The 27322-nt window shown below is 45.4% G+C and overlaps 1 protein-coding gene across 1 annotated transcript in view; it reads right to left on the reverse strand.

Moving 5' to 3' along the window:
* Window positions 1-24954, reverse strand: part of ST6GALNAC2 (ST6 N-acetylgalactosaminide alpha-2,6-sialyltransferase 2) — a 35816-nt gene extending 10862 nt beyond the window's left edge. The window contains exons 1-3 of the mRNA XM_079966152.1: window positions 24481-24954; window positions 4114-4206; window positions 3216-3273 (exon numbers count right to left, since the gene is read on the reverse strand). Coding sequence (XP_079822278.1) covers window positions 3216-3273; window positions 4114-4206; window positions 24481-24584 — 255 coding nt within the window. The 5' untranslated portion in view covers window positions 24585-24954. The remainder of the gene's footprint in view (window positions 1-3215; window positions 3274-4113; window positions 4207-24480) is intronic.
* Window positions 24955-27322: the final 2368 nt, after the last annotated feature.

Below are 27322 nucleotides of genomic sequence, written 5' to 3' on the forward strand. Positions count from 1 at the left end.
AAGGGGAGGAAACAGTAGTCGGAGCAACGTTGTACAGAGGTTTGGGCTACACCCTCTGGGTTTGCTTAGCCTGAGCAGCTGCGCTAAACGTAATGTGGGATGAAGCCATGCAGGAGACTGGAACAGCCCTGGTGGGACAGGTGGGAAGTCAGGTGTGCTGAATCAGTGCATCTGATCTCTTAACAGTTTTTCTGTGTCCTGAGAAGGGGTTGCTGGATTTCCGTTGTCTGTTAAAACTTCCAGTGGGCAGGAGCTATCAGGTCACTAGTTCAGGGAATTACGCCTGTACTGAAGGTACATTGTTTAATTAGATGACTGTTAAGGGTTGATGCTGCTCAGGACTAAACAAATGTTCCGCCCACACAGACACAACCCACTTGTGTAGCAGTTTTGCTTTGCTTTGCCCTTTCTTTGGGGTCAGCTCTTTCCTGCATCCCATAACACTTGATGGTACAGGAAGGAAGGGAATGTATGACTATTTTCAAGCTGCACTGAATATTGAACAAAGAAATGGTGGAGGAGTATTGCAAACACCAGAGTGGGGTGGGGGCAAGAATCAGGGTTTAGGGAACCATTTTTCTCTTCTCCTTGTGGGTCAGAGGAGAAAGCCTAAGATTTGTGGTTCTTCCTCCTTTGTTGTGACTCACGAGAGGAAAAAAATACATGTTCTGGGATGTGGGGTTGGAGATCAACGCTTTTTCACTTCTCGGCAACTCTGTAAAATAGCATTCCATACCGTCATACAAGTCAGATAATTTAGTGCACTAAACGAAGCATTCCAGATTTACTTCTATGGATCCGCATGAGCTTAAAGTCAGATGTTAAACAGCAGCGAAGAATCGTATTCCTAGCTCCCACTGTTTGATGCATTTGCACTGGCTATGTAAATACGCTGCCCATGATTAAAAGCCTGCCATTAACATCAAAGGCAGATTCACACGGGCTGCATGGATGACATCTGCTGCTAGACGGATGATTTGAATGTCAAAATTTGAATTCCAATTTTGGGGGCCAAATACCAATTTTTAAAGTCAAATATGGATGATATTTGAGTTCTGATGAGAACGTCCAAGGCAAGCATCAGAATCCAAATATTGTGCAGCAGAGTCAACCTAAGCATGCTCGTGGCTGGGTTTCGGTTTTTTTTTTTAATATATTCAACTCATAGCCAAAAACATTTGCAGAAATTCTGATTTTATTTATTTTGACGGGATACCCTTTCAGATGCCGCTCTTGCGCAATGACCCTCTAAGTGGCCTACAATAAAAATAAAGTGAAGCAGCAGCCAAATTCTCTGATAATTTCTGTGATCGCAAGGGTTGGCGTGAGGATAAGGATACTGCTGGCTGTCGTTCAGAATGAAAAAAGCATTAACCCGGGAAAGTGATATCCCCCTTAGGAAAGGATCCGACAGATGGAGGAATGGGTTCTTTTCAGACAAAGTTACTGGACAATGCAGTTGTTCTCCATTTACTGTGCGCATTTCAAGGCTCCATGTCTCTGGAGCTCTCTCCCCAAGGAAGTACACATGGCCCCACCTTTGTTACCTTTGCAATATACCTTTTCAAAAAAAAAAAAAAAAAGGTTGCAGACTGTGTTTACTAAGCAGTGTTGTGTTGGGCTTTTAAACAGCTGTTGTGAGTATTTAGTTCTTTCACTGGTTTGTTTCATAAATCTATTTTTTTAAAAAAGCATGAAGGGCCTTTGACTTGAAAGGCAGAATGTAGATTTGTGGGTGAATAAGATACATGAAGAGGGACACGGGTGGCGCTGTGGGTTAAACCACAGAGCCTAGGACTTGCCGATCAGAAGGTTGGCAGTTTGAATCCCCGCAACGGGGTGAGCTCCCTGCTGCTGCCAACCTAGCAGTTTGAAAGCACGTCAAAGCGCAAGTAGATAAATAGGCACTGCTCTGGCGGGAAGGTAAACAGCGTTTCCGTGTGCTGCTCTGGTTCGCCAGAAGCGGCTTAGTCATGCTGGCCACATGACCAGGAAGCTGTACGCCGGCTCCCTCGGCCAATAAAGCAAGATGAGTGCCGCAACCCCAGAATCGGCCACAACTGGACCTAATGGTCAGGGGTCCCTTTACCTTTAAGATACATGAAATAGACATCCCTGCAGATTTTGCATCAGTTCTTGGCAACTGCCTTTTCCTTGCAAATTACTGTATAATGCTGAATTGACCAGGAAAACGTAAGATCTAGGTTCAAAATCTACTTAAAGCATACTAGGAGATTTTGGGCATGTCACTGATGCCTTGCAGTAACCCTTTCTTCTCTCTCTCTCTCTCTCTCTCTCTCTCTCTCTCTCTCTGTGTGTGTGTGTGAAAGAGAGAGAGAGGGAAAGTGAGCAAAGCATCCTAAAGTATTTTGTTTATTATGTTGAATTCAAACTTAAGTCTTACTCAGAGTAGATCCCTTGAATTCAATGGGATTTAAATTAGTCACAACTAAGTTTAGCTTTAAGCAATTATTAATATAATTTATCGTTATAAATTCTAAACTATTACACACACACACACATGCAATTATATGAATATGCTACACATTTCTCTGTTAAGTCTTAAGATATCATAACTAAATTCTGCAGGATGGTTCCCAAGATCAAGGAAAAGCTTTTCATCTATGTCTGGGGACATCAGGGTACCATTTTGAATTGAGCTGGCAGACTGAGCCTTTCAAAGCTTCACTGATTTTAACCAATGATTGCAAACCTATGCTGATTTGTTGTTGCTGTTGCTCCTTAGAATCCCCAAAGATTGCCAGGTATGAGGTATTCAAGTCCTGTGGATTTCAGTGCATCTGCTCTGAGTGTTAATTGAGTGAGACCATCAACTGATAAATTTTCACAGCATGCAACCCTTTTCCACTAAGCACACCTGACGCTAAAGCACTTGTTCCTCTTGGTTGTAAACTAGCAAGCAAGAAAGTGAGGGATATACCTGTATTCGTGCCATGCCTGTTCCAGAGACATGTGGTCAACCTCTCTAACTCTGAATTAGAAACAAGTGTTGTGGAAGATTAACTCTTACGATGTGAGCCTTGAATAGCAGAGAGTAAATAGTTTTGTCTTTATTTAGCTTTCAATGTTTGATGTTTTGCTATGTTTTACATGTGCTGTAAACACATTATGATGATGATGTCTGTGTGCTGACCTGCTTTTGGGAAGGGGACAAAGGGCAAGGAAGTCCTTAGAATGAAGGATGGACTTGTTACCTTCTCCTTAGGATGATTAAGAATTCCTCTCTCAGATGAATTTTTGGTTGGGTTCCCCCTAGAATGAAAACAGCAGGAAAAGGAGACTGACTTTCACGCACAAACATTTGTTCACTGTATACTGAGATGCCTACACTATCCAACAACCCTTTCTAAGGGTTTGCTCAACTTCCAGTGATTTAGATATGAAATCTAGACCCTTTTATAGCCATGGGAGAGTTACAGATTGATGAACTTGTTGTACTGGGTCTGTCCCATTGCCATCCAGCCCACAGGAAGCATTAAAGAGCATATATCAACATTGCAGTGCACTTATGAAGATGAAACCTGTGATACTGTTTGCCTGGGGTGACGATCAGAATGTTCAGTTGCTCAAGGAACTAAACATTTGGTAGCTGTAATTCTGTGAGGAAAGGGGAAGTTGTCAGCATGGCTGGATTTAAAAGGTTGCATGTGGCAGGTTAGGAATTGGGAAGGAAACCTGGATGCTGGGAAATCAAGGGCCAGGGAGTCCAAAGACAAGAAAGATGAAGGAAGGAAAGGTGCAGGGCAAACCATGGAATATGAAAGACAAAACTGGGAAGAGGGGGTTAGGGCTGCAAACTACTGTCAGAAGGGAAGTGGGCAAGCCTAGGACACTGGGGAACTGAGGAATCAAGAAGGTTATTAGCCAACATGGTGCCCTCAGAACCCTCTGGGCTACAACCCCCAGAAGCTCCAGCCTAAATCCTGACAGCGCAAATCTGCTAGCTGTGACTTATCTCGGCCCTGACATCCTTCTAGGGGCAAGAAGGACCCAGAAGAAGTGGGTGACTGAATCAAATGCATTGATTTTAAGTAACCACCCAATTCTCTGGCAACATTTCTGTGAGGAAGGGTTCACTCCAGCCTCACTCACCTCTTTGTGATGCTTTCTCTGGGCAGACTGTGGTTCCTGACATCTTGGGGAATTTCTGCTTGCGCTGGCCCCAGTGTCTCCTGCTGCAGCAGTCTGGAATACAGTAACAGAAGCAGGTGGAGAAGTTATGTATGGAGTTCTCATTTCATGCCAGCATTCCTATAGGTTTCGCCTCCAGAGACATCCATTTTATTCCACATCCATGATTATTTGTGCCCATGACACTACTGGATCCGTCACACACAATACCACTATCAATAGTTTGCATTTCTAAATGATTTGGGGTGGTTTGCATGAAATAGTCCATGCATACCCCATAATCTCCTGCTGAAATCCCATAACCTTTTGTTATGGATTATTTGTTCTGAATTATGTTCTGGATTATTTTTGTCCTAGGTTTGTTGTACCGTAGCCCCTACAGACAGCAATGACCACCCCCTAGTGGAGCAGCAATAAAACTGCTAGCACATTTGCAAAGCTAAGCAGGGTCCAGTATGGGTTTCAAATTGGATGGGGAACCATGTGTAGAGATTGCTGAAAAGCAGAGGGTTGGGCTAGATGACCCTCAGGGTCCCTTTGAGTTCTATGATAGCACTGGGGAAGCATTGCAGAACAAACTCAAGCAGGATAAATCCACCACTAATGCACTTATTATTGTGTCAAGGACACGTTGCAAAGTGTGCCTGCAAGAACACCAGTCTGGAGAGGCCCTCAATCTGAGCTGCCACATAGCTCAGTTCTTAGATCTTGCAAACTTTGTGTGACTTTAGCTCTGAGGTATGTAGCTGTCAGTGTTTAGCAAAACTCCTGAATTAACTCATAATTTAGATGCTGAGGAATAACGTGTTCCACCATAAAGCATGGCAGCATGAAGCAATTCCTCCCCCTCCCCCCAGTTTTTGCACAACACCTTAACTATACAATGAATTTAGATCTCAGAACACCAGTGCTGGTTTCCTTGTTTTTACATTGCAGGTGAAGTAGAAACAAGCATGGAGAATGTGGAGTTCAAGTACAGTGATACCTTGGGTTAAGTACTTAATTCGTTCCGGAGGTCCGTTCTTAACCTGAAGCACAACTTTAGCTAATGGGGCCTCCTGCTGCTGCCATGCTGCCGGAGCATGATTTCTGTTCTCATCCTGAAGCAAAGTTCTTAACCTGAAGCACTATTTCTGGGTTAGCGGAGTCTGTAACCTGAAGCGTATGTAACCTGAAGCGTATGTAATAGGTACATTAAAAAAACAACAACACAACCTTCTCTACTGGACTTCCCAGTGCTTGTAGGGATCCCAGTTTGCTCAAACTTGGCCTGAGTTGGTAAAAGGATCCACAAAGAAGGAGCAAAAGGCATTTGGGGGGCGGAGCGGGGGGAGCAAGGGCATAAGGACATGTTCCAACAAGATGCAGAAACTTGCAACGCCAGAGTCTTGTGGTAAAACTGAAACCGGCCCATCCACATTTTCTTAGCTTGAACCGGTGTGATTTGGCAATCTCTTGCTTGGCGCAGGGCTGTTTCTCAACCATGCCTTTTGCAGAGGTGAGGTGGTTAGAGTGCCTCTCTATGGCTCTAAAACCCACTAAAGCAATGAAGCACACTGGGCTACTGAGAGGATAAAAAAGGAAGGGATGAGGATAAAATGGGGAGAGAATCAGAAATGCTGCCTTGAACTCCCTGGTAGTAAGGCAGAGTATCTGTGTAACGAATGAACCAATGAATAAACAAATGTTATAAGAAAGATGCGTGGCAAACCTACATCTAATCAAACTTCTCTGCGCTGCCCAACTGCCTCATATTATTAGGCAAGGCAGGAACGTTGTTGACTTGAATGGCAAGCCAGACTTCTTCCTGTTCCTACAAGGCTTAGCGGGCCAGAGACAAATGAGACATGCTGGCCCTGATTCAGGGACATTCCTGCACAACAGCAGGCTGCCTGCCGGAGGCTTTGCAGGATGATCCCCCTCCTTCTCCCCATCAAAGAGATGATTAACGCTGTCAGCTTAGATTGGAACAGCCCTTAGACTTCGCCACACACAATCCGCACATGGGAGATGTGAGCTGGCAACTCTCATCCTCTGCCTGGCATTGCATCTGTGGCAAAGGAACACAACACCTGCACAATGCCTGGCCAGGTGCTGGATCTAGGGATTTTGCATGCAGATCTGCTCCTCTGGATCTGAGTCCCCATACTTTGCCTTCAGTAGAATACCAAACTCCAAGGAGTGTGGATTTTTATGTCCAGCTGCTTAATATTGGTATTAAGTATCCAAAGCCTCCTTTGTGGCTCTGGGCCAGTACCAACAGGTGTGAATTTATGGCTCAGATCAGTGCAGCAGATCACCTCAGCCATTTGGATCATGGAGGATGTCTGTTGAGGGCTACTAGCCATGATGGCTATGTTCCCCTCTCCACTGTCAGAGGCAATATGCCTCCAAACGCCAGTTGCTGAATACCAACCCTATTCATGCTTCCCAATATCTGCAAATCACCGATTGGGAGAGTACTAATGCACTCAGGTCCTGCCTGTGGTTTTCCATAGTCCTCTGGTTGACCACAGTGAAAACAAGATGGCGAACTAGAAGGGCCATGGGCCTGATCCAGCAGGGGGGGCTCTTACGATCTTATCAGTGTTGGTGCCAGGGGTCACAACTCTTCTGCAGGGCCCCCACTTCCAATCTCTGGAGCCCCTTGGCCCCACTTCTCCTCCCCTTACCTCCTTTGACAATGCAAGTGGTGACTTGAGTGAGGAGACAGAGCAGTCCCTTGGGGTGGTGTGAGGCTGCAGCCCAGAGAAAGAGGGCAAGCAAATGGAGGCAGCAGTGAGGAAGACATGCCCCCCCCAACCTGGAACCGACGCTGACTTGGATGGTCAGCTGGTATCAACCTGCAGGATAGGAGCAGGTTGAATGGGAGGAGGAGGCAGGGAGAGCTGCTGCAAGAAATGCTTTTGTTTTGTTTTGCTGTGGAGACCACCCCACCAACCTCAGTCTCCCCTCCGTCAGTCCCTCAACCCATACCCCTGGTGGCATTGCTTGTAACCCTCCTCCTCCTTAGGTTGTGTACATACATTCAAAGCGCATTCTTTCCCTCAAAGAATTATGGGCACTGTGGTTTGCTAAGGGTTGCTATGAATTGTAATTCTGTGAGGGGTAAACTACACTACCCATAATTCTTTGAGGGGAAGAATGTGCTTTAAGAGTGTCGTGTGTACACAGTCTTAGTCTCAGTGTTGCCCTTGAGGATGGGGACAAAACTAGAATTACCTGTCTCCCCCTGTCTCCCAAGGGCTGTGGTTGCATGCCCACTGTTGGTCTCCCTGCCACTCTCAATGGGCATCAGCCCCCGCTGTTTATTTTAAATCTGCTATGGTTACCTCAGCGTTCTCTAGAGCAACCATATTTGCATTTCTGAACGTTACTGTTTGTTACTATGTAAGGACTATTGTTGCTGCAAACCTAACACAGCCTGACCGTGTGTTGCTTCTTTGCCTTGCAATAATTGCTCAACAGTACATTTTTACATAAAGGGATTATTACAAAAGACGCAAGTTTTCCAGTCCACGTTCTTTGGAAAGCGAATGGAACAACTCTCCAGCCTTCTCTCCTTGGAAAGCAAGGAGACCCTGTTAAAAGCAGCGGCTGTGAACGTCTTCCACTATCAGGGAAACAAGGAGCACAAAGTATATTTGGGAAATCCAAAGGGTTGATCCAGCCAAAGAGCCCAGTTAAATTTATTGTGGATAAGAAAACAGCTTCAGGATCCCTGCCCCATGCAGGAAGATCCTGACTATTATTAATCTGACTAACTTTATTCTGAAATAAAATCACTCACAGGGCCCAATCTGGAACATGCTTCTGGATCAGGTTCCTTTTTTCTGCTGGAAAATGCCCCTTCCCTGGCTGCTATTTGTTCCCGAAGGTGCTGTTGGCAGTAAACATCCATTTGGGTAGCTGAAGTATCAGCCATAAGATTAACAATTTGCAGGAGAAATCAGTGCAGGACTGACTCCAATCAAACATGCAGTACATTCCACACTGAGGCCCTGAAACTGGATTTTCTTCCAAATGATAGTGGTCAGATGAAGGATTATTATCATTATTGTTATTTAAAGCAAGCATGCTACTGATCTAGAGGTGTCCATGAGAATTTCAAAGGAATTCTACTTGAATGATTTCAAAAGGAGGCACCAGTATGAGATGCTGTTTTACTTACTGAGCAAGGAATCTTGGCCGGAAAAAAGACAATGGCTTCCTTTCCTACAACAGCATAACTCAGTTTTGCCAAGTTGATTGTATCTGTCACTGCTTCCTGTAAAGAAGCACTTGAGCTTGTTTTGAGCAACTGTAATTCAGGCATGTCCAACCGGTTGATCGCCGGGGCACTGCAGGTCGATCGCGGGATTAAATAAATTGGGCAATGACAACTCTGAGCACTCCCCTCTAAAAGAAGCTCAACAATTTTGGGCACTCCCCCCCAAAAAAATAGCTCAACAACTTTGGGCACTCCCCCCAAAATAAGCTCAACAACTCTAGGCAATGGCAATGGGTAGAACACTGCCTTTTTTTATACTGGGAGTAGATCACAGTCTCTTGGGAGTTATCTGTACTTGTTGCATCTCATTGCTTCCAATGTCTATGCACTTTGCATGTGTATAAAAAGGACCCCTGACAGCTAAGTCCAGTTGCAGTGCTCATCTCACTTTAGTGGTCAAAGAGCCTACGTTTGTCCGCAGACAGCTTCCAGATCACGTGGCCAGCATGACTAAGTCGCTTCTGGCGAGCCAGAGCAGCACACAGAAACGCTGTTTACCTTCCCACCGGAGCGGTACCTATTTATCTACTTGCACTTTGACGTGCTTTTGAACTGCTAGGTTGGCAGGAGCTGGGACCGAGCAACAGGAGCTCACCCCGTCGTGGGGATTCGAACCGCCGACCTTCTGATTGGCAAGCCCAAGAAGCTCCGTGGTTTAGACCACAGCGCCACCTGCGTCCCCTTGCATGTGTATACATACCTGCAATTGAAGATTAATATTACCATTCCTGCATCTGATGATGTGGCCTCTAGTCCACACAAGTTCATGCTAATTTTTTAATCTTTAAAGTGTCACAGGACCCTTCATTGTTGTTGTTGTTTGCATATTTAAGGTAGCAATCCTTGCACACTTACCTGGGAGAAAGTCCCATTGAATGCAGTAGGCCTTTCTGCTGAGTAAGCATGCAAAGAAGAAGAAGAAGAAGAAGAAGAAGAAGAAGAAGAAGAGGAGGAGGAGGAGGAGGAGTTTGGATTTGATATCCCGCTTTATCACTACCCTAAGGAGTCTCAAAGCGGCTAACATTCTCCTTTCCCTTCCTCCCCCACAACAAACACTCTGTGAGGTGAGTGGGGCTGAGAGACTTCAAAGAAGCGTGACTGGCCCAAGGTCACCCAGCAGCTGCATGTGGAGGAGCGGAGACACGAACCCGGTTCACCAGATTATGAGTCTACCACTATTAAGCACTACACCAAACTAGGATTTGTTTTCACCTCTAGGTTGGTGAGATTTAAGCATGTGCTTCACTCCTATAGTGAAACAAATTGATTGTCAAATGTGTTCAAGTATCACTGGATCATGCCGTAGGTCTGGACAAATCAGCATATCTGCATGTGAAAACCATTATTTTACTGTACTTAAAGAAGGAGCAAGTAGTTTTAGTGTACTTTTCATCTTTGTTGGAAGCCGCCCAGAGTGGCTGGGGAAACCCAGCCAGATGGGCGGGGTACAAATAATAAATTATTATTATTATTATTATTATTATTATTATTATTATTATTGTTACAGAGTTATTGTAAAAAGTACAATGAATGAACAGGAAGCATTTTGAGCCTGCATACACACCATCGATTTAAAGGTTACTGGAAAATGCAGCACTGTGAGAGATACAGTTCCCAGTACATTTTTTTTAGGGGCAGGGACGGTGCTTTAAATGTATGGTGTGTATACAACCTGAAACTCTACATAAATATTATTATAAAATTGTTTCTGAGACATGGGTCTCCCAGTCTAACTCAATTAAAGTACTGTACAAACATAGACAATAACAACTGACACTTCTTATTCAGAAGGACAGACAAATCTGTCAGTTTCAGATTCTCATTTTTCCCAAACTTAAGTTCAGTTCATTTCATTTTCACATCCATTTGCCATTTTCCCTTGAAAAAGTCCACATGAAGATTCACAGTTCACACACATTTCTTTCGATCTTTGTGTGCAATTTTGTCCAATATCGTTTTTGCAAGGAATTTCCCCAACTATGTTGCTTTGCATACTATTTCCATATAGTTGTGCACACTTTTTCATTGGATAACTGCAGCACAAAATTTGGGGAAGTGAGAATTCTGAAGGGTATCTTATTAGTGCCGGAAGTGTGACTTGGGTCATTCGTATCAACTTCTCCCCCATCCCTACTCAGAAGTAAATCCTACTGTATTCAACTGGTAAAGGTAAAGGTAAAGGTACCCCTGCCCGTACGGGCCAGTCTTGACAGACTCTGGGGTTGTGCGCCCATCTCACTTAAGAGGCCAGGGGCCAGCGCTGTCCGGAGACACTTCCGGGTCACGTGGCCAGCGTGACATCGCTGCTCTGGCCAGAGCCAGAGCCAGAGCCAGAGCCGCACACGGAAACGCCATTTACCTTCCCGCTGGTAAGCGGTCCCTATTTATCTACTTGCACCCGGAGGTGCTTTCGAACTGCTAGGTTGGCAGGCGCTGGGACCGAGCAGCGGGAGCGCACCCCGCCGCAGGGATTCGAACCGCCGACCTTTCGATCGGCAAGCCCTAGGCGCTGAGGCTTTAACCCACAGCGCCACCTGCGTCCCGTATTCAACTGGGCTAACGCACAAATAAACGTGGGTTGCAGCCACACAACCCCTAGCTATTTTGTTCCTACTTCTTCTTTTCCAGATGCCTGTTTTGTCTTGGATCTTACCCAGCCACTGGTAAACCTGAGGTCAGGCAACTTGGCTAAGCCCTTCTCAGTCAACAGCTCCACCTCCCTACATGCTAGGTGGGTCATCTTGGAAGAAAAAGAAAGAGGCCCATTCATTGGGAAACAGAAGGTTGACTTCAAAGCAACTCTCACAGCAGCCTGCCCAAGTTCAGGTGGGTGGGGAAATCAATATCACCATCGTGTATCTATGAAAAATGCTTTATTGTGGATTAGACAAGGCACATGTTGTTGAAGAGGCATTTACTGAAATATGAGCTCTTGCTGATAGTATACTCGCCATCCTGGCTTGAACTTTCTGCAAGGCGTCGCCCCAAACCTGAACTGGCTTTAGGGTTGAGTTTTAATGCGGCTCTGCCTAGTTAACACCTGCTTCCTCTTTAACAGAGCCCATCGAAACTAAACATGGGCACAACTGGAAGACAGGCATGTACTCCCTTGCAGTAATCTGGAGCTGCCACATCCACTGCAATGTGCAAATGAAGCTCCAAGCACAGACTGCCTTGTTCATTGCAACAGAGACAGCCAACCTCCATGTACAAAGAATGGAAGCACAGATTCTCTCCCTCCGGCAAAATGAATGGATTGGCTCTCTGTGTGTAGGTGTTTGTGTAGACCAGAGCTCCCACAACCATCAGGCATTGAGGAGCATGGCAAAATAATTTCAAGGGACCACAACGATCATCTAGTCCAACCCCCTGCAATGCAGAAATCTTCCACCTGGTGCGGGACTCGAACCCACAACCCTAAGATTAACAGTCTTGTGTTTTGCCAATTGAGCTATCCCTCAGCTGCCCCTTCTCCAAAAATGGATTTTAGGGCTGTATATAAAAAGAAACGTAGAATTACAAAAATAAATAATGCAATAAAATGAAGAGGAATATAACTATCCAACCAGTGTGTGTGTGTGTGTTTTGGGTAAATAATAAAGTTGCAACCTGGCACCGAAAATAATAAACTGTTGGCATCCAGGTGCCAACCCAGTGAAGGTCATTTCTTTTGGACATACAGCCACTGTACTTTTCCTGCAGGTGAAACAGACTTCCTCTGATGACCTGGATGCATAGGCATTAAGAATTCAAGCCATTTCCCCCCACAACTGAAGTCAATGGGGCTTGATGGATTTACAACCCCGTCCATCTAGATGGACAGGTCTGTGGCTTGGCCTTAATGAAAGGACTCCTGCCCTTTGCACAACAAGCCTTTCCAGGAAGGCCACCAATAACCTTTCTCACAACAGGCTTCAGGGGAATGTCTGCCACAGGCTACGCACATGCAGAACTGAAGAAACACGATCTGCTCGCTCCTCTGTGTGAAAATCACCATTTGGGTGTCACAAAGGTTTCCTTGTCTCTCTTTCTGCTCCTTCAGACTGGCCCTGGCCAGAAGGTCAACCCCTTGAACTGCAACTATTGGAATGGATTCCAAAACATCCCCCCTCAGAGGAATCAGTCTCCACATGCTCAGAAATATAGACCGGAGACTTTTTCAAAGCAAAAGGGGTGGTTTAAACTTATCTGTGAACTGGAGCAGCCCTGTTTGTTTTTGCTCTGGGGTACAAGTCCAGAATCTGGGTTCAAATCTCCACTCAGCCCTAAAGCTCACTAAAGTGACCTTGGGCCAGTAACTTTCTCTTGGCCTAACCTACCTCACAGGGCTGTTGCGAGGATAAAAAGAGGAAGGGGAGAAACTTACCGTATATGCTACCTCGAGCTGTTCGGATGAACATTTGAATCCTCAATAACCAGTATGCACAACCCTTCTCAACCTGCACACTTATGTGTTTTGCAACATATGTATTTCTATGAATGTCTGGTTTTTGTTCTGCTACTGTTCTGCTTGTGAAAGGATTATTCATACAGCCAGTGCAAACAATGGCAACAGGGGCAAATGTGAGGCTCTGCCTAAGCTACTGGTGGGGACAGAAAGGAGAAACATTAAGAAGGGAACCTCATGCAGGAGGCAGAAACATCAGCATAAGAGTTACGAGTTTGCTTATGAAGCCTGGAGGAGTAGGATATTCTGAGTGGTTTACCCAATGATTTCTAAAAACAGTGGCTTCGTACGTATGCAACCTTTTCTTCTAGGACTCTGCTGCATGGTAGGCAGCTCTTTTGGACATCTTTCTTACATGCCTAGACCAGGGGTGGCCAACCTATTCTATTATTTAAGCGATGTGGGTGGCGCTGTGGTCTAAACGATAGAGCCTAGGGCTTGCCGATCAGAAGGTGGGCGGTTCGAATCCCCATGACAGGGTAAGCTCCCATTGCTCGGTCCCTGCTCCTGCCAACCTAGCAGTTAGAAAGCCCATCAAAGTGCAAGTAGATAAATAGGTACCACTCCGGCGGGAAGGTAAATGGTGTTTCCGTTCACTGCTCTGGTTTCGCCAGTCATGCTGGCCACATGACGCGGAAGCTATACGCCGGCTCCCTTGGCCAGTAAAGCGAGATGAGCGCCGCAATCCCAGAGTCATCTGCGACTGGACCTAATGGTCATAGGTCCCTTTACTTATACTATTCTATTATTATTATTATTATTATTATTATTATTATTAATCTATTTATACACAGCTCATCTGACTGGGTTGCCCCAGCCACTCTGGGCGGCTTCCAACATACAGTGGTGCCCCGCAAGACGAATGCCTCGCAAGACGGAAAACTCGCTAGACGAAAGAGTTTTCCGTTTTGGAGGTGCTTCGCAAAACGAATTTCCTATAGGCTTGCTTTGCAAGATGAAAATGTCTTGCGAGTTCCTGCGGGTTTTTTTTTCCCTTCCCCCCCTTTTTCTAAGCCGCTAAGCCGCTTATCCACTTATCCGCTAAGCCGCTAAAAGCCACTAAGCCGCTAATAGCGCTAATCCGCTAAGCCGTCAATGGGCTTGCTTCACAAGACGAAAAAACCGCTAGACGAAGAGAATCATGGAACGGATTCTTTTCGTCTTGCGAGGCACCACTGTATATAAAAACATAATAAAACATTAAACATTAAAGAACTTCTCCATACAGAGCTGCCTTCAGATTGAGGCATCTAATCATAAGCCTGCATTTTTATTGAGGCTTGATCAGGGCCTGTATCTTAAAATGAGCTTAAAGATTTTCAAATGTTCATGCCAGGCAGAAGAGCAGCTGCCTAAGAACCTTGGCAAAATGTTTTTCCTCCTAGACAAGGGGGCCCCCTGATTTATAGCAGAAAACAATTCTCAAAGTCGTAAAAAGGGAATTACAGGCTGACAGCCAAGGTTACACTGACCCTACATATTACAGAAGATAAAAAAAGAGATAAACATAATTAAGAGTGGGTAAATAGTAAAATAAAACCATGTGCCTCCCATTAAACTTGAGCCATATTTTCCTAAGGTTCAAAGGTCAAGAGCAGTGAAAAAGGCAACTGGCTTGGCTGGAGAAGATAGGTTTTCTTTCTTTCTATTTTTGAGGCTGGAAACTGTTCCTTACTTTGAAAAGGTTTATTCTTCTAAAAAGCTATCTATGTTATGTATTAAAAATATTTTGGCTTAAATGTAATTATGCAAAGGAATTAGAAGCTAAGAAATGTTAAATCCTTATGCTAGATTCTTATTTCATATAGTTGGAAGAGATCACAGGGGCCATCAGCCACCAGCCCCCCCTGCCAAGCAGGAAACATCATTAGAGCACTGGTTGTCAGGCCTTTGTTTAAAAGACCTTCAAGAGAAGGAGATCTTTCAATGATGATCCTTGACATCTGTTTAAGATAAAAATTTAAGATTAACCATCTGTTTTGGAGGGCAATAGGGCGAGGTGAGCTGGTAATTAAGGTTCCTTGTTGAGACACATGTAAGATATATTACTACTTATTTGTCATTTATAGATAGAAGAATATATAGCTTTTTGTTTCCCATAAAAGGACAGAAGGAAATGGGTGTATCTTTTGTGATTGGTTCTAGCAAACAGCCAATAGGAATTTCAACCAGGCTGATTGGACAGAGGCAGCCACAGGAGGAGCAAGGGGGCTGGATTAAGGAAATATAAGTGCTGGCCAGAATGGCAGGAGGGCAGGCCAGAGCTTGGTAACCATATACCACTGTGCCTCATATTTATTTGTCTGACAAATAAATTATTATTTTAATTTCTCTATTGCTGCATTGAATATTTCATTCCAGCTAAGCGTTAACCACAAGCAGGGTGCTACAAGATAGCTCAGGGGTTGGATAACTCCATACCCGCCAACATTTCTCCAATGAAAATAGGGACATCCAAAGGAAAAGAGGGACATTCCGGGATCAAATCAGAAACCAGGATGACGTCTGTAAATCTGGGACTGTCTCTGGAAAATAGGGGAACTTGGAGGGTCTGCTACACTGAGCTATCCTGAGTGTCCCAGTCTGAACCTATGGTTTGCCTATTCTAGCTCATGAATACGAAAGGTCACCCAAAGTAGTGACAAGGCTACAAGGGAGATGCCACCCAGAATTGTCTCCGGCACTAAGCAGAGGATACGTTCACATTTGGAGTTAATGATTTCAGATATCACAAAAATAAACACAATATGTCCATCTGTTACAACTTGGCAGGCACCGGCTTTATGCAAATGATGTGCAAAACCTGTTAATTACAATTTGCTCAAATATACTAATTAGATGCCGGCACCTGGATATTGTATGTTGCCAATGTGGTTCTCAGAACTGTTCACCCCTGATCTAAAGGGACCTGCAGCAGAAGTCTATACAACTTATGGAAACATGTATTTGGATTTAGCCTTGCGAAAATGACTTCTAACAAATCTGTCTCACTCAGACATGTCTTTCTTCCCCATCACCTCCCCTGCAAGCTTCTTTCGGACGTTAAACCCAATGAGAGCCAAAGCATCAATCAGATTTTCCCTCGAGACGTTGCCAGGAAAGAATGTCTACTGGTGTGGGTATTGTTATAGCTAACCTACATCTGTTTTCTTAAAATTAAAAACAGCAACAGCATTTTCACATTTAGAAAATGAGATACAAATCCACTGCATTAATGCATTTATTATTACAAGGGTAAGAAAGGTAAAGCTATTATATTGCTTGACTTCCAGATTATGGATTAATTAAATTGATTTAATTAATTTCTTAAATTCTTATGGAGCAGCTACATCATCAAATCAACCCCATGGTCCTTAATCTGTAACTACACACACACACTGGACTCCAACAATTTAAACATTCCTTAGTTTTCTTGCTTTCTCAACATGGTTGTTCATTTTATAATCCCAACCTGCTCCTATAACTTCCTTATCAGGTCTGTTTTACTTGGTCTTGCACTTTCCCCTTAGTTTTTAGCATATCCTATCATGACCATAGGAATGCATCATACCCGCACTTGGTAGGTCGTTAGGGTGCTATATTTTACATAATTAAATGAACAAAGCAAAGTGTCCATCTGAAATGCATCTTTAAGCATATTAATCACCATATGCTAAAAGCTCGCAGCCTTCTGGCATCTCCATCCAATTTGATATAGATCTTCCCTGACCAAGTGTGTTGCCTTGAGGTCAGATTCGACGTTGGCTTTACCAGAAATAAATTATTTGTGTTAAAACTATTGCCTCAATTACCCTCCACATTCTACTTTTATTATGACACCATGTAATTCCGTTTTAATCAGTAAACTTGTTAAAAGCACGCAATTGACTCAATTGCAAAACTCTGAATAAGTGGCTAATGTGTAGGGCAATTGAAGTTTTGTTGTGGTTACCTCAGTGGCAGTTCACAGTTACCATAGTTCCTTGAATTACAAAGCAATAAGGGCAGGTCTCGGCCGGGTCATTTGTGTGAAAGACTTGCGCCAACAACAGTCAATGTTTTTGTCTGACAGAAGAAAACAGGATTAGGAGCCACATGTTAGACCTAGGGAGGGTTAGGAATAGTAGTCTAATTAAATGTATCAGGCAAGGAACCTAGAAATTACATCCTGATTTCTAGGCACTGCCTGTGGAGATACTGGGTGATCTGTATGCAAAGCAGGGAATCCTGCAAGGACTGGAATCAGCAAATAAAAGGAAGAAGTGGAAGCTAGAGGCATCTAAATCAGTTGGTTTTGAGCTGTGTTTTGAGATCTTTTGGGGGGCAGCCACAGATAGGCTCCTTGCCAAATGTTGTGGTGCTCTATTTAGACCAAGGTTCCCCAAACTTGGGTCTCCAGCCACTTTTGGACTACAATTTCCATCATCCCTGACCAGAGGTCCTGCCAGCTAGGAATGGTGGGAGTTGTAGTCCAAAAACAGCTGGAGACCCAAGTCTGGGAACCAAGTTTGTGAACCAAGTTTGTCCAAGGTACCGGACAGTCAGCATCAGGAAACACAGCAAAAAATGGTGGTCTTATTTAGCAGATATTCAAAGGATCTGACCTGATTTCAGCTTCTGGAGCATAGTCCCAGGAATGGCTGAGTGATGAGGGCAGCTGTCGCCAGGGGTGGACTTTGATAACTTGGTGCCCTGAGCAAGGACAAAATTTGCCCCCTACTTTAATATTTCTTATTTTTACAATAATTCCTTTTGGTATGGATCTTTTCAGTAGGTTCCCGTATTAATATAGGTTATTATTATTATTATTATCATTATTATCATTATTATCATTATTATCATTATTATCATCATTATTATTATCATTATTATTATTATCATTATTGTTATTATTATTATTTTGCTCCCCTTTGGTTCAGCACCTTCTGCAGGGGAGAAATCCACACCGCCCTAAATGTGGCGCAGCTCTTACACAGTTCCTCAAATATGACCCAGTGTCTGGGGAAAATTATCATTGTCCAAAAGCACAGCAAGTGTTATTTTGGGTTAAGTAGAATGTTAGCTAGGTCTACAAGGGAGCAAGATGGCTGTTACGAAGCATCATCAAAGGAAGTCTTTATTTCCTCCGGTCTTCTCCCCTAAGGCCTTGTGCCTCTGAAGCCATTGCTTCATCCAGAGAAAGGAGCTTCCACCTACAATTTATTGCTATTAGGAGCACAGTAGACGTTACAGACAAATGTGTTTAATAAATCTTTCTTTCTGACAAATAACTGGGGGGGGGGAGGTGTCAGGGAACTGCCATCAGTACTGGAGGGAGAGCGCAAAAGCCAGAGGGATTCCAGAGAGCGTCCAGGGATCAGAAGAAGCAGCCCATCTTCTGGGGAAGAGAATCAGCGTAGCACCAGTGGAGAAGGGGGGCAGGTGGGGGAAGTGGCGAGGCAGTCCCATGACTCCTTGCCGGGGACCAGCGGGGGGAGTAGAGGTCCTCCGTTGCCCACGCCCTCCCTGCGCAGAAGACTTTCGTGCAGAGAGGGTAGGCGGAGACTAGGCGTCAAAGAGCTTCTTTGCTGGAAGAAGTTTAAGAAACGCCCACTCACGGATTCTGCCAGTGACTGAGTCAGCCACGGGTGAGTGGCTGTCCGGACAGAGGAGGTTCACTTTGGCAGCCCAGCCAGGTGTTTGCACCCAGCCAGGGAGATAGGCATCTGCTTACGCACGAGCAACCCCTTAGAACCATTACAGGAGGCTGCTTAATCCTTTCCCCACCGGCCATTTCCCTGCTGAAAATAGTATATCTCTCTCATCCCACCCACCAGCTTCTTTCTCATGGACTCATATAATTTTAGGATGAGAAGAGACTCCTGTGAGGTTCCATATACAGGCAAATGTGCATGTAACTCCATGAGGCTGCATTTTAATGTTTTAATGTTGTATTTTAGTCTTGTTTTTTAAGCTGTATTTCAGTCAATTGTTTTTATATTTGGTGTTAGCCGCCCTGAGCTCGGTCTTGGCTGGGGAGGGCGGGGTATAAATAAAATTTACTATTATTATTATTATTATTATTATTATTAACTCTACAGGTGAACACCAGCTAGAGGCTGGAGCAGAGAAAGGGACCTTCCCCTCCACAGCTCATCTGATACAAATCCCAGCCTCCAAAGGCTGTGTTTCCCTGTGCTCTAGTTTTCATTAGGAGCATTTAGTTGGCCTAGAAATGGGGGTCAATTTGGATTTGATATCCCGCTTTATCACTGCCCTAAGAAGTCTCAAAGCGGCTAACAATCTCTTTTCCCTTCCTCCCCCACAACAAACACTCTGTGAGGTGAGTGAGGCTGAGAGACTTCAGAGAAGTGTGACTGGCCCAAGGTCACCCAGCAGCTGCATGTGGAGGAGTGGGGAAGCGAACCCAGTTCACCAGACTACGAGTCCACTGCTCTAGTGCTCCTTGCCATTTGCTTTCTTCGTAAGGAAAAACTCTGGTGCAGATTTACCAGATCCTGCCCCTCTGGAAACATGCAGTGAGGAGGAAGTCACTTTGATGTATAAAAAGAAAGAGAGGGGAAAAGAAGCAATGAGACCCAAATGTTTATTTTGCAACTAGACTATACGTATACCAGCAGGGCAATGGTGTGGGAAATGGAAAGTTCTGATAAGCGAGTTGAGATGAAAAACTGAACTTTCCATCTCAATAAAGATAGGACACGTTATTACCTCCTATCATTCTGAAAAATGCTGGGGCAATTGTCATCCATCTTTCAACTGGAATTGTTGTGGGGTGGTGGGGAGGGGAGGTTGGATAAGAGATATCAGAACTTCGACCCTCACAGACCTGACAAAATGTGTTGTTTGCTCAATTGAAAGGAAGAGGTTGGGAAACAGGCTGGGCCATTATGCCTCCTAAACTCCAAGGAGCTGCCCTGAAGGACATGAACAGTAAAGAATTGCCCACAAACTCTAACTTTAGGGTTGCCATATTTCAAACCGTGAAAATCCAGACAGTTGTTGAGCTTGTTTAAGTTTTGCCCAAAGTGGTTGAGCTTTTGGGGCAAAATTGCTTTTTAAAAAAATGCTGTTTTTATTTTTAAAAGGCACTGCCGACATCGGCTGCCGTATGTCCGGATTTTCCAGTACGTCAGTGCCGATTTCCGGCTTGACAATGCTGCTGACTGCAGTATTCTGGATATATCTGGCCAAATCTGGACGTATGGCAATCCTATAAGTTACAACTTTTCTGTTTTACAACAAAGACAAATGTGTCCATTTCACTGTGAACTTAGTCATGCTGAGAAGGTTGGGCCATAGCAGAAAAACTGAGGAGGAGGAGGGGGGCAGAGAGAGCTCTTAAACCATATGTAGCTGGGATATGGAATGCCTTTCAAGTTCTTGAGATAATGGGCAGTATTCAACTAAACAAGTTTGTGAGCAGAATGACTTTTCCTCATTGGAAGATGGGACTTTCCCTCCCCTCCTCCCCCTGTGCACACCATGCCATCTCCCAATCTGCTCTGGAGGATTGGAGGAAACCCCACAACATATTTAGATGGAACGGGAGTGGGGAGGGGGGTAGCCCAGTCCATAGACTCATAGAGTTGGAAGGGATCACGAGGGTCATCTAGTCCAACCCCCTGCAGTGCAGGAATCTCTCACCCAACATGGGCTCAAACCCATGATCCTGAAATTAAGAGTCTCGTGCTCGGTCAACTGAGCCATCACGCCTGGCCACTGTGCAAGCAAAAGTTGTTCTGCGACTTAGCAGTACATTGAACATGACCCATTCAGTTCAGGAATGTCCCTCCTTCTATTGTATGCCTTGAAACATTGGGGGCTAAGGCTCCTCCATCAGCAGAGGTCAGCAGAGGTGGCTAAGGCTGCGTGGAGGGGACATCTCCACCCCCATCCAAATCCCACCTCCGGCACAGGTGATCAGAGGTTTGGATTGCTCTGCAAGAAAAGGGGTGCTTTTTTTACAGGCATTCCCATTTTCCCTATGCCATGTCCCAAGCTTGCTCAGCAAAGAGGCCCAGCAGCGCCAGTTCCGGAGGGCCAGCTCAGGACTCAGTGGGTCCTTTGCTGGCCTAGCTCAGCCACCTGCCCAGCATGCAAGATGCTGTCTTTTGGGGGCTCCAGCAACTACCAGCGGTAACTTCTACCCACCTATTGGGGTCAGGGAAGTACAGATTCAGATTCAGGGTTGTTTTGTAGTTAAAACCACAAACTGTGGGTGGCATTCAACATAAAGCCAAGTGGGGTATCTGTGTATGGAACAAGGTCTGCTCATACAACAAGACCTTTCCCCTCTCTCCTTCCCCCAGGAGTGCTCTAGACCTGCTCTGGGGATTCCCCCAACCTGCCACCACAGATTTAGAGGTGCAAGGGGAAAGCCCTGTTTTGCATATCTTCTGCATATCCAAATTAACTTAATTTGCGCATTTATTCATCTTCTTTAAATATATACTTTTATGAAGCTGCTGGTTATTACAATAATCCTGCCAATGTTCTTAGGTAAAGGTAAAGGGACCCCTGACCATTAGGTCCAGTCGTGACCGACTCTGGGGTTGCGGCGCTCATCTCCCTTTACTGGCCAAGGGAGCCGGTGTACAGCTTCCGGGTCATGTGGCTAGCATGACTAAGCCGCTTCTGGCGAACCAGAGCAGCGCACGGAAACGCCGTTTACCTTCCCGCCGGAGCGGTACCTATTTATCTACTTGCACTTTGACATGCTTTCAAACTGCTAGGTTGGCAGGAGCAGGGACCGAGCAATGGAAACTCACCCCGTCGCGGGGATTCGAACCACTGACCTTCTGATCGGCAAGTCCTAGGCTCTGTGGTATAACCCACAGTGCCACCCGCGTCCCTTCACCAATGTTCTTATCTGTTTACAATTTACAGTCATACCTCATGTTGCATCCGCTTCAGGTTACATGTTTTCGTGTTGCGTCGCGCAGCAACCCGGAAGTACTTCTGGGTTTTGCTGCTCGCGCATGTGCAGAAGTGCTAAATTGCACCATGAATGTGCGTAGATGCAGCACTTCACCTCGCATCAGTTCTATGTTACGGATGGGTCTCCGGAACAGATCCCGTCCTTAACACAAGGTTCCACTGTACAGTGGTACCTCGGGTTACAAACACTTTGGGTTACAAACACTTTGGGTTACAAACTCCGCTAACCTGGAAGTAGTACCTCAGGTTGTGAACATTGCCCCAGGATGAGAACAGAAATTGCGCACCAGTGGCGCGGCGGCAGTGGGAGGCCCCATTAGCGAAAGCACACCTCAGGTTAGGAATGGTTTCGGGTTAAGAACGGACCTGCGGAACCAATTAAGTTCATAACCCGATGTACCACTGTATCTGTAAATATTCAGTAAACCATTTCCATTCTTTTATTTTTAAAAAAGTTATCTTGATAAGTTTATTCTGAGAAAACATTTGTTCAAAATAACCCCTATGCGCTGGCCACCCCTAACTCAAAGCTAAACTATGAACCTGCTGGGTGAAGTTAAGGAATTCACTATGTCTCACCTCCTGCAAATATAGCATGGAGATAGTCCTGGTCAACCCCACTAGAGCTTTAAAGATTATTGATGTATACAAAACACTTTATGGACTACATTTGGTATGGGGAACTTTTGGCCCTCTGGATGTAGTTGAACTACAACTCCCATCAGCCCCAGAGAGTATGGCAATAATGATGGGAGTTGTAGTTCAGCAACATCCAGACAGCCAAAGATTCCCCACACCACAGGTAGTCCATAAAGTGTTTCATATGGTCATTCTAACCAAAAGATACACAACTAGACCTGAAATTCATAGAACATACTGCTACATTCAAAACTATTGAATGCAAAGTGAAAATACAAAAAGGAGGGAGGGTCTCGCACTCAGATCTATGGGTGGTTGCGGGTGCCATGTGAAACTTCACCCTTCTCCTTTCAAACATGGGTGGGTGGACAGTATAAAGTAAAAGCTGAACTTAAGGATGAAATGAAGTGTGGAGCCTAAAGCAAGTTTTCTTTAGATGCTTGCCAAATGGTTTCGGTTATCTGCGATCTAAGTTTTGGGTCCCAACCTGTTCCGAGAGAATCATCCCTTCTGAGCCCCTCATCCAACTCTTCAGCCATAATGAAAGCAGATGACATCTGTATCTAGGAGCCCATGAGCTGTAGGGCAAGTCCTTTAAGCTTAGTGAACTTAATGTGGGTGAACCATCTTGCAGCCACTTCACAACATAGGCTTCGTCAAGCTGGCGCCAGGAAGACGCTCTGAACCACAACTCCCACCAGCTGGCTGGGCCTGAGGAGAGTTATGGTCCAAAACATCTGCAGGGCGCCAGCTTGACAAAGGCTGCTGTAACATCGTTCCAGCCCTCTGTACGTGTCTATTCCAACTTTCACACCACTGCTCTTACAATAGATTACACAACTTCACTGGCTTAGAAATGCAGGGCTTTAGTCTGCCAGGAGCAGAGAAGGAAGGCTCCTAAGCAAAGGTAAGGGCAGTACATGTTCCCTGGGATCTGCAACTCATCACGGGACATAGCAGCTCAATGAAGGGGAACATCTGAGCTGCACTTTGCTCTCTTGTCCGTGTGTGTGTGGGGGGGACAACAGCACGCTGCATGTCAACAAACAAGACAGGACACGCTGCAACCATGCACAGCACCCCATCTTCAAACCTGAAGCCACCTAGTGGCACCCTCTTAAGAACCCTGCATTCGCCTGCTTGGTCTTCCTGGCCCCACTGTGTGGGAATGTGCCCTTATGGCTAGGAACTCTTGAATGCACAGGCGTCTGGAAGCCTCAGCTCTCTGCTTCCCATGCATTACTCACTCCGCTGAACTTAATTAGCATGCCTGGCCTGCTTTTTATTCCTAGCCTTTTGGGAGCTGGGAGTACAATACCCTTCTTCTCTCCCAACACTTGCCTGCCCTTCCTCGCTCTCCAGGAGCGTTGTCGCTGTGGGCTTTGTTTCTGCACACATATCTGCCCGCGCCTCGGAGGGCGTGTGTAAAGCAACATTGTAAAGCAACATGTGCAGTCACATCTCCGAAATCAAGCTTTGAGGTTCTTCCAGGTTTAAAACTCCCCCTCGCTTTAAAAATAAACGAACTTGCACGATGTTTTTAGATACAGCTGCGGTTTGGGTCGCAACCCCATCGGATCAAAATAAACCACACGCAAACAAAAGAATATTGAGCAAGAGTCTTCGATTCCGAGGCTGGGTACACACACCATACCTTAAAAGCACATTTCTTTCCCCACCCCAACCCAAAGAAGAATGGGAACTGTAGCTTGTTTAAGGGTATTGGGAACTATCGCCCTGCGAGATGTAAACTACAGTTCCCATGGTTCTTTTTTTTTTTCGGGAGCAAAGAAAACGCGCTTGGAATGTGCTTGGAAAGTGCGGTGCGCACACCGCTCTTTCCTGTTCTGTTTCCAACACGATTGCCAGGTTCCCCTGGTTTTGATTTTTTTGGGGATTGCGCATTTTCCCCAAACACACAAGGCATGCCCCTCATTTCTGAGCAGCCGGCTGTTCCCAAAGCATGCTAGGCAGGGCTGTGTTTTTCTCCCGCGACGCTGCTTTTGGGAACATTTCTCCCCCACCACCACCGCGCCCCGCCCTCCTGACTTACCTGGATGAATCCGTCGTGGTGTAGTAGTGCCCGTAAAAGATGACCGAGAACGTTATCCCTATCAGGAACAAAAGGCAGAGCCTCTTCCACCGGGCAGACCCCATCCAGGCAAGTTTGGAGCACGCCAGCAGTAGCAGGAGGAGGAGGAGGAGGAGGAAGAAGAAGCCTTCCTCCAAAAAAGGCTGGCCTCCCGATGCGCGCTATCCTAGGCGCTGCCAAATGAAATCAGAGCCACCTTCGCTTCCCAAGCGATGCCGCCCTCCCTTTCAAAAAGCAAAAGGGTGGAAAGAAGTGGGGAACTCCACAGTGGCTCTTTCAAGCTCTTTTGAAAAGTTCCCGAGTTGCTCTCCTGCCTGACTTTGCCCTCTTGAGCCCAGCTGGAAGAGGTCCCCCAGGGCTTTGGGTATTGTGCGGCGCGTAATAAAGACCTCCTTCTCTCTCTCTCTCTCTCTCTCTCTCTCTCTCTCTCTCTCTCTCTCTCTCTCTCTCTCTCTCTCTCGCGTCTCCTCCCTCTCCCTGCCCTTCCATCTGTTGATAGCTGCCAATGCACCTTCCCAGGGAGAGAGGCTGTGTAAAATGGGGGGGGGGGGGTGGACAGGGTACTTCTTCCCTAACTTATTTAGACTCGCTCGCTGGTGGAGGGGGCGACGGGAGGCGCGAGTTCCTACTCCTAAAACAGCTACTAATTCTCAGCGGGCGATTAAACATTTACTCGGGCAGGAAAGGAGCATGCTTGGAAGCTGATCGTTCTTTAGCCTTGACCCGCGAACGTGGTTTATTTTGTTTTCTTCCCCCCCCCCCCTTTTGGGGGGAGCAGGGAGAGGGTGGTGGAATTCATAAACGCTTATTTCCGATGAAACAAGGAGCTTTTAAGCACCCACGGAAGCGCGCGTGCGCACCCCCGTTTCGAAAACCTCGCAGCAGATATGTGAGAGGTTTCGGGCGGGGTTGGCGGGGTGGGGAGGGGTTGTTAACGCTGATCTAAATCCGGAGTTACTCCTGCTGTGTTGTTGGGTAAACAGAAGAGCCCTGGAAGAGCTGCTGGGCTAAGTAAAGACCCGCCCACCCTCGCTGAAGAATGCACGGAAAAGACCCACGTCCCGTCCCCTCCAACCATTGCAGGTACTACTCACTGAATTTCCAGGGAGATTTGTCTCTCCTCTGCCCTGCCCTGAAGAATTCAGACTCCTTTCCCCCACCCCTTGCAACTTCACTGGGCGAAGGCCAGCTCCAGAGGGTGACCAGGTTGGGCATTTCCCAAGGCCCCAAGACCAACTTTGCACAAAGAATGGGCAAACCCGGACACTTTGCGGAGTTTGTAACCCGAATAGTTCGTAAACAGGGCTGTTTTTAAACCGAGGTACCACTGTATTCAACTTCCCAATAGCTTCATTCACATTTACTCCCACTTATGTCAAAATGGAGAGATTTGCAGACATGATGCAGAATCGTGCTTCTTACCACATTGATGTTGTCACATAAACTTGCTCTGAAAATACAAAGGACTGGATTAGCCATCAAACTAAATGATGTTGTTGTGTAGGAGGTGTGTATGCATGTGTGTGTGAGAGAGAAAAGGCATTGTTTATGTCGCTTGATTGTAGAAAATTATATGTCGCTTGAATGTAGAAAACCCCCTCAAAGTGGTTTTCCAAAAAAAGGCTAAAACAACAAAATTATCGCTAACATTTTTTACAATAATGTAATACATAAAATACAATAATGTAAAACATAAAAAAGTTACAACAATAGACTGAAACTAAAGAAAATTCACATCAGCTTTCTAAACATCTGGTTAGGCTTGTCTAAACCATAATGTTTTTAGCAGGCACCAAAAAGAATACAGCAGAGCAGGATCTGAATCCAGACCATCCACTGGTGTTGTATGAACCACCAACGCTACTGGGATGTAAAAGAAAGTGCTTGTATGTGACAGGACGTGTTCAGGTTCCAAACCTAACTGAAATCCCATTTTGGGGCCTTCATGAATGCCACTGCCTGCCAGTGGCACAGTGTCCCAGTTTAGCACTGTTAGCATTCTTCCATACAGAAGGAACACTTTGTATGAAGGACAGAAACTCAACAAATGCTGCTTTCTCCCACTACATCTAATCCAATTTCTTGCATATGGCAAGAATGTTCTTCAACCAGGCATTGACTTGTCCATGATCCTGACTACAACAGTCCATTTCCTGCTAGTGGCACCTGTCCTGTGGAATGCCCTCACGTCAGATGTCAAGGCGATAAATAACTATATAACTTTTAGAAGACTTCAGAAGGCAGCCCTGTATAGGGAAGCTTTTAATATTTGATGTTTTATTATGTTTTTATGTGTGTTGGAAGCTGTCCAGAGTGGCTGGGGTAACTCAGTCAGATGGGTGGGGTACAAATAATAAAATTATTATTGTTGTTATTATTATTATTATTAGCATATGAGGTGCACTGCAGAAAGCTGTTTAACTGGGCAGATAGCTTAAGAAAGACAGGGATTTTCAAGCTGGATACCTGCGGTTCCTTGAAAGCTCATAAAAGGATCTTCAAGAGCAGAGTAATGGCAGTTCAGGTTCCACCAAAAAATGAAAACATTGCGATTCTTGTTTGAGGTTTGAGGGGTCAGTCTGAATCCCTTCCAGACCTGTGACCCTGTATCTATTTAAGGGGAAACCAGCTAAACCAGTTCCTTTGTTTGGGTAATAGCTTGAGCTAGCCATTTACATATCCAAAGAAGTTGCCCTGTTGCCATAGGGACAAATGGGTGGCCTTTCCCCAGCTTACCTGGCTGGCTGGCACATCATCCTAGGATGCAGAACAATAGGCCAAGGGGTCTGTGCATGAGTAAGTT

The sequence above is a fragment of the Podarcis cretensis genome (genome assembly GCF_951804945.1).
Source record: "Podarcis cretensis genome assembly, chromosome: 2".
In the NCBI taxonomy this organism is placed as follows: Eukaryota; Metazoa; Chordata; class Lepidosauria; order Squamata; family Lacertidae; genus Podarcis; species Podarcis cretensis.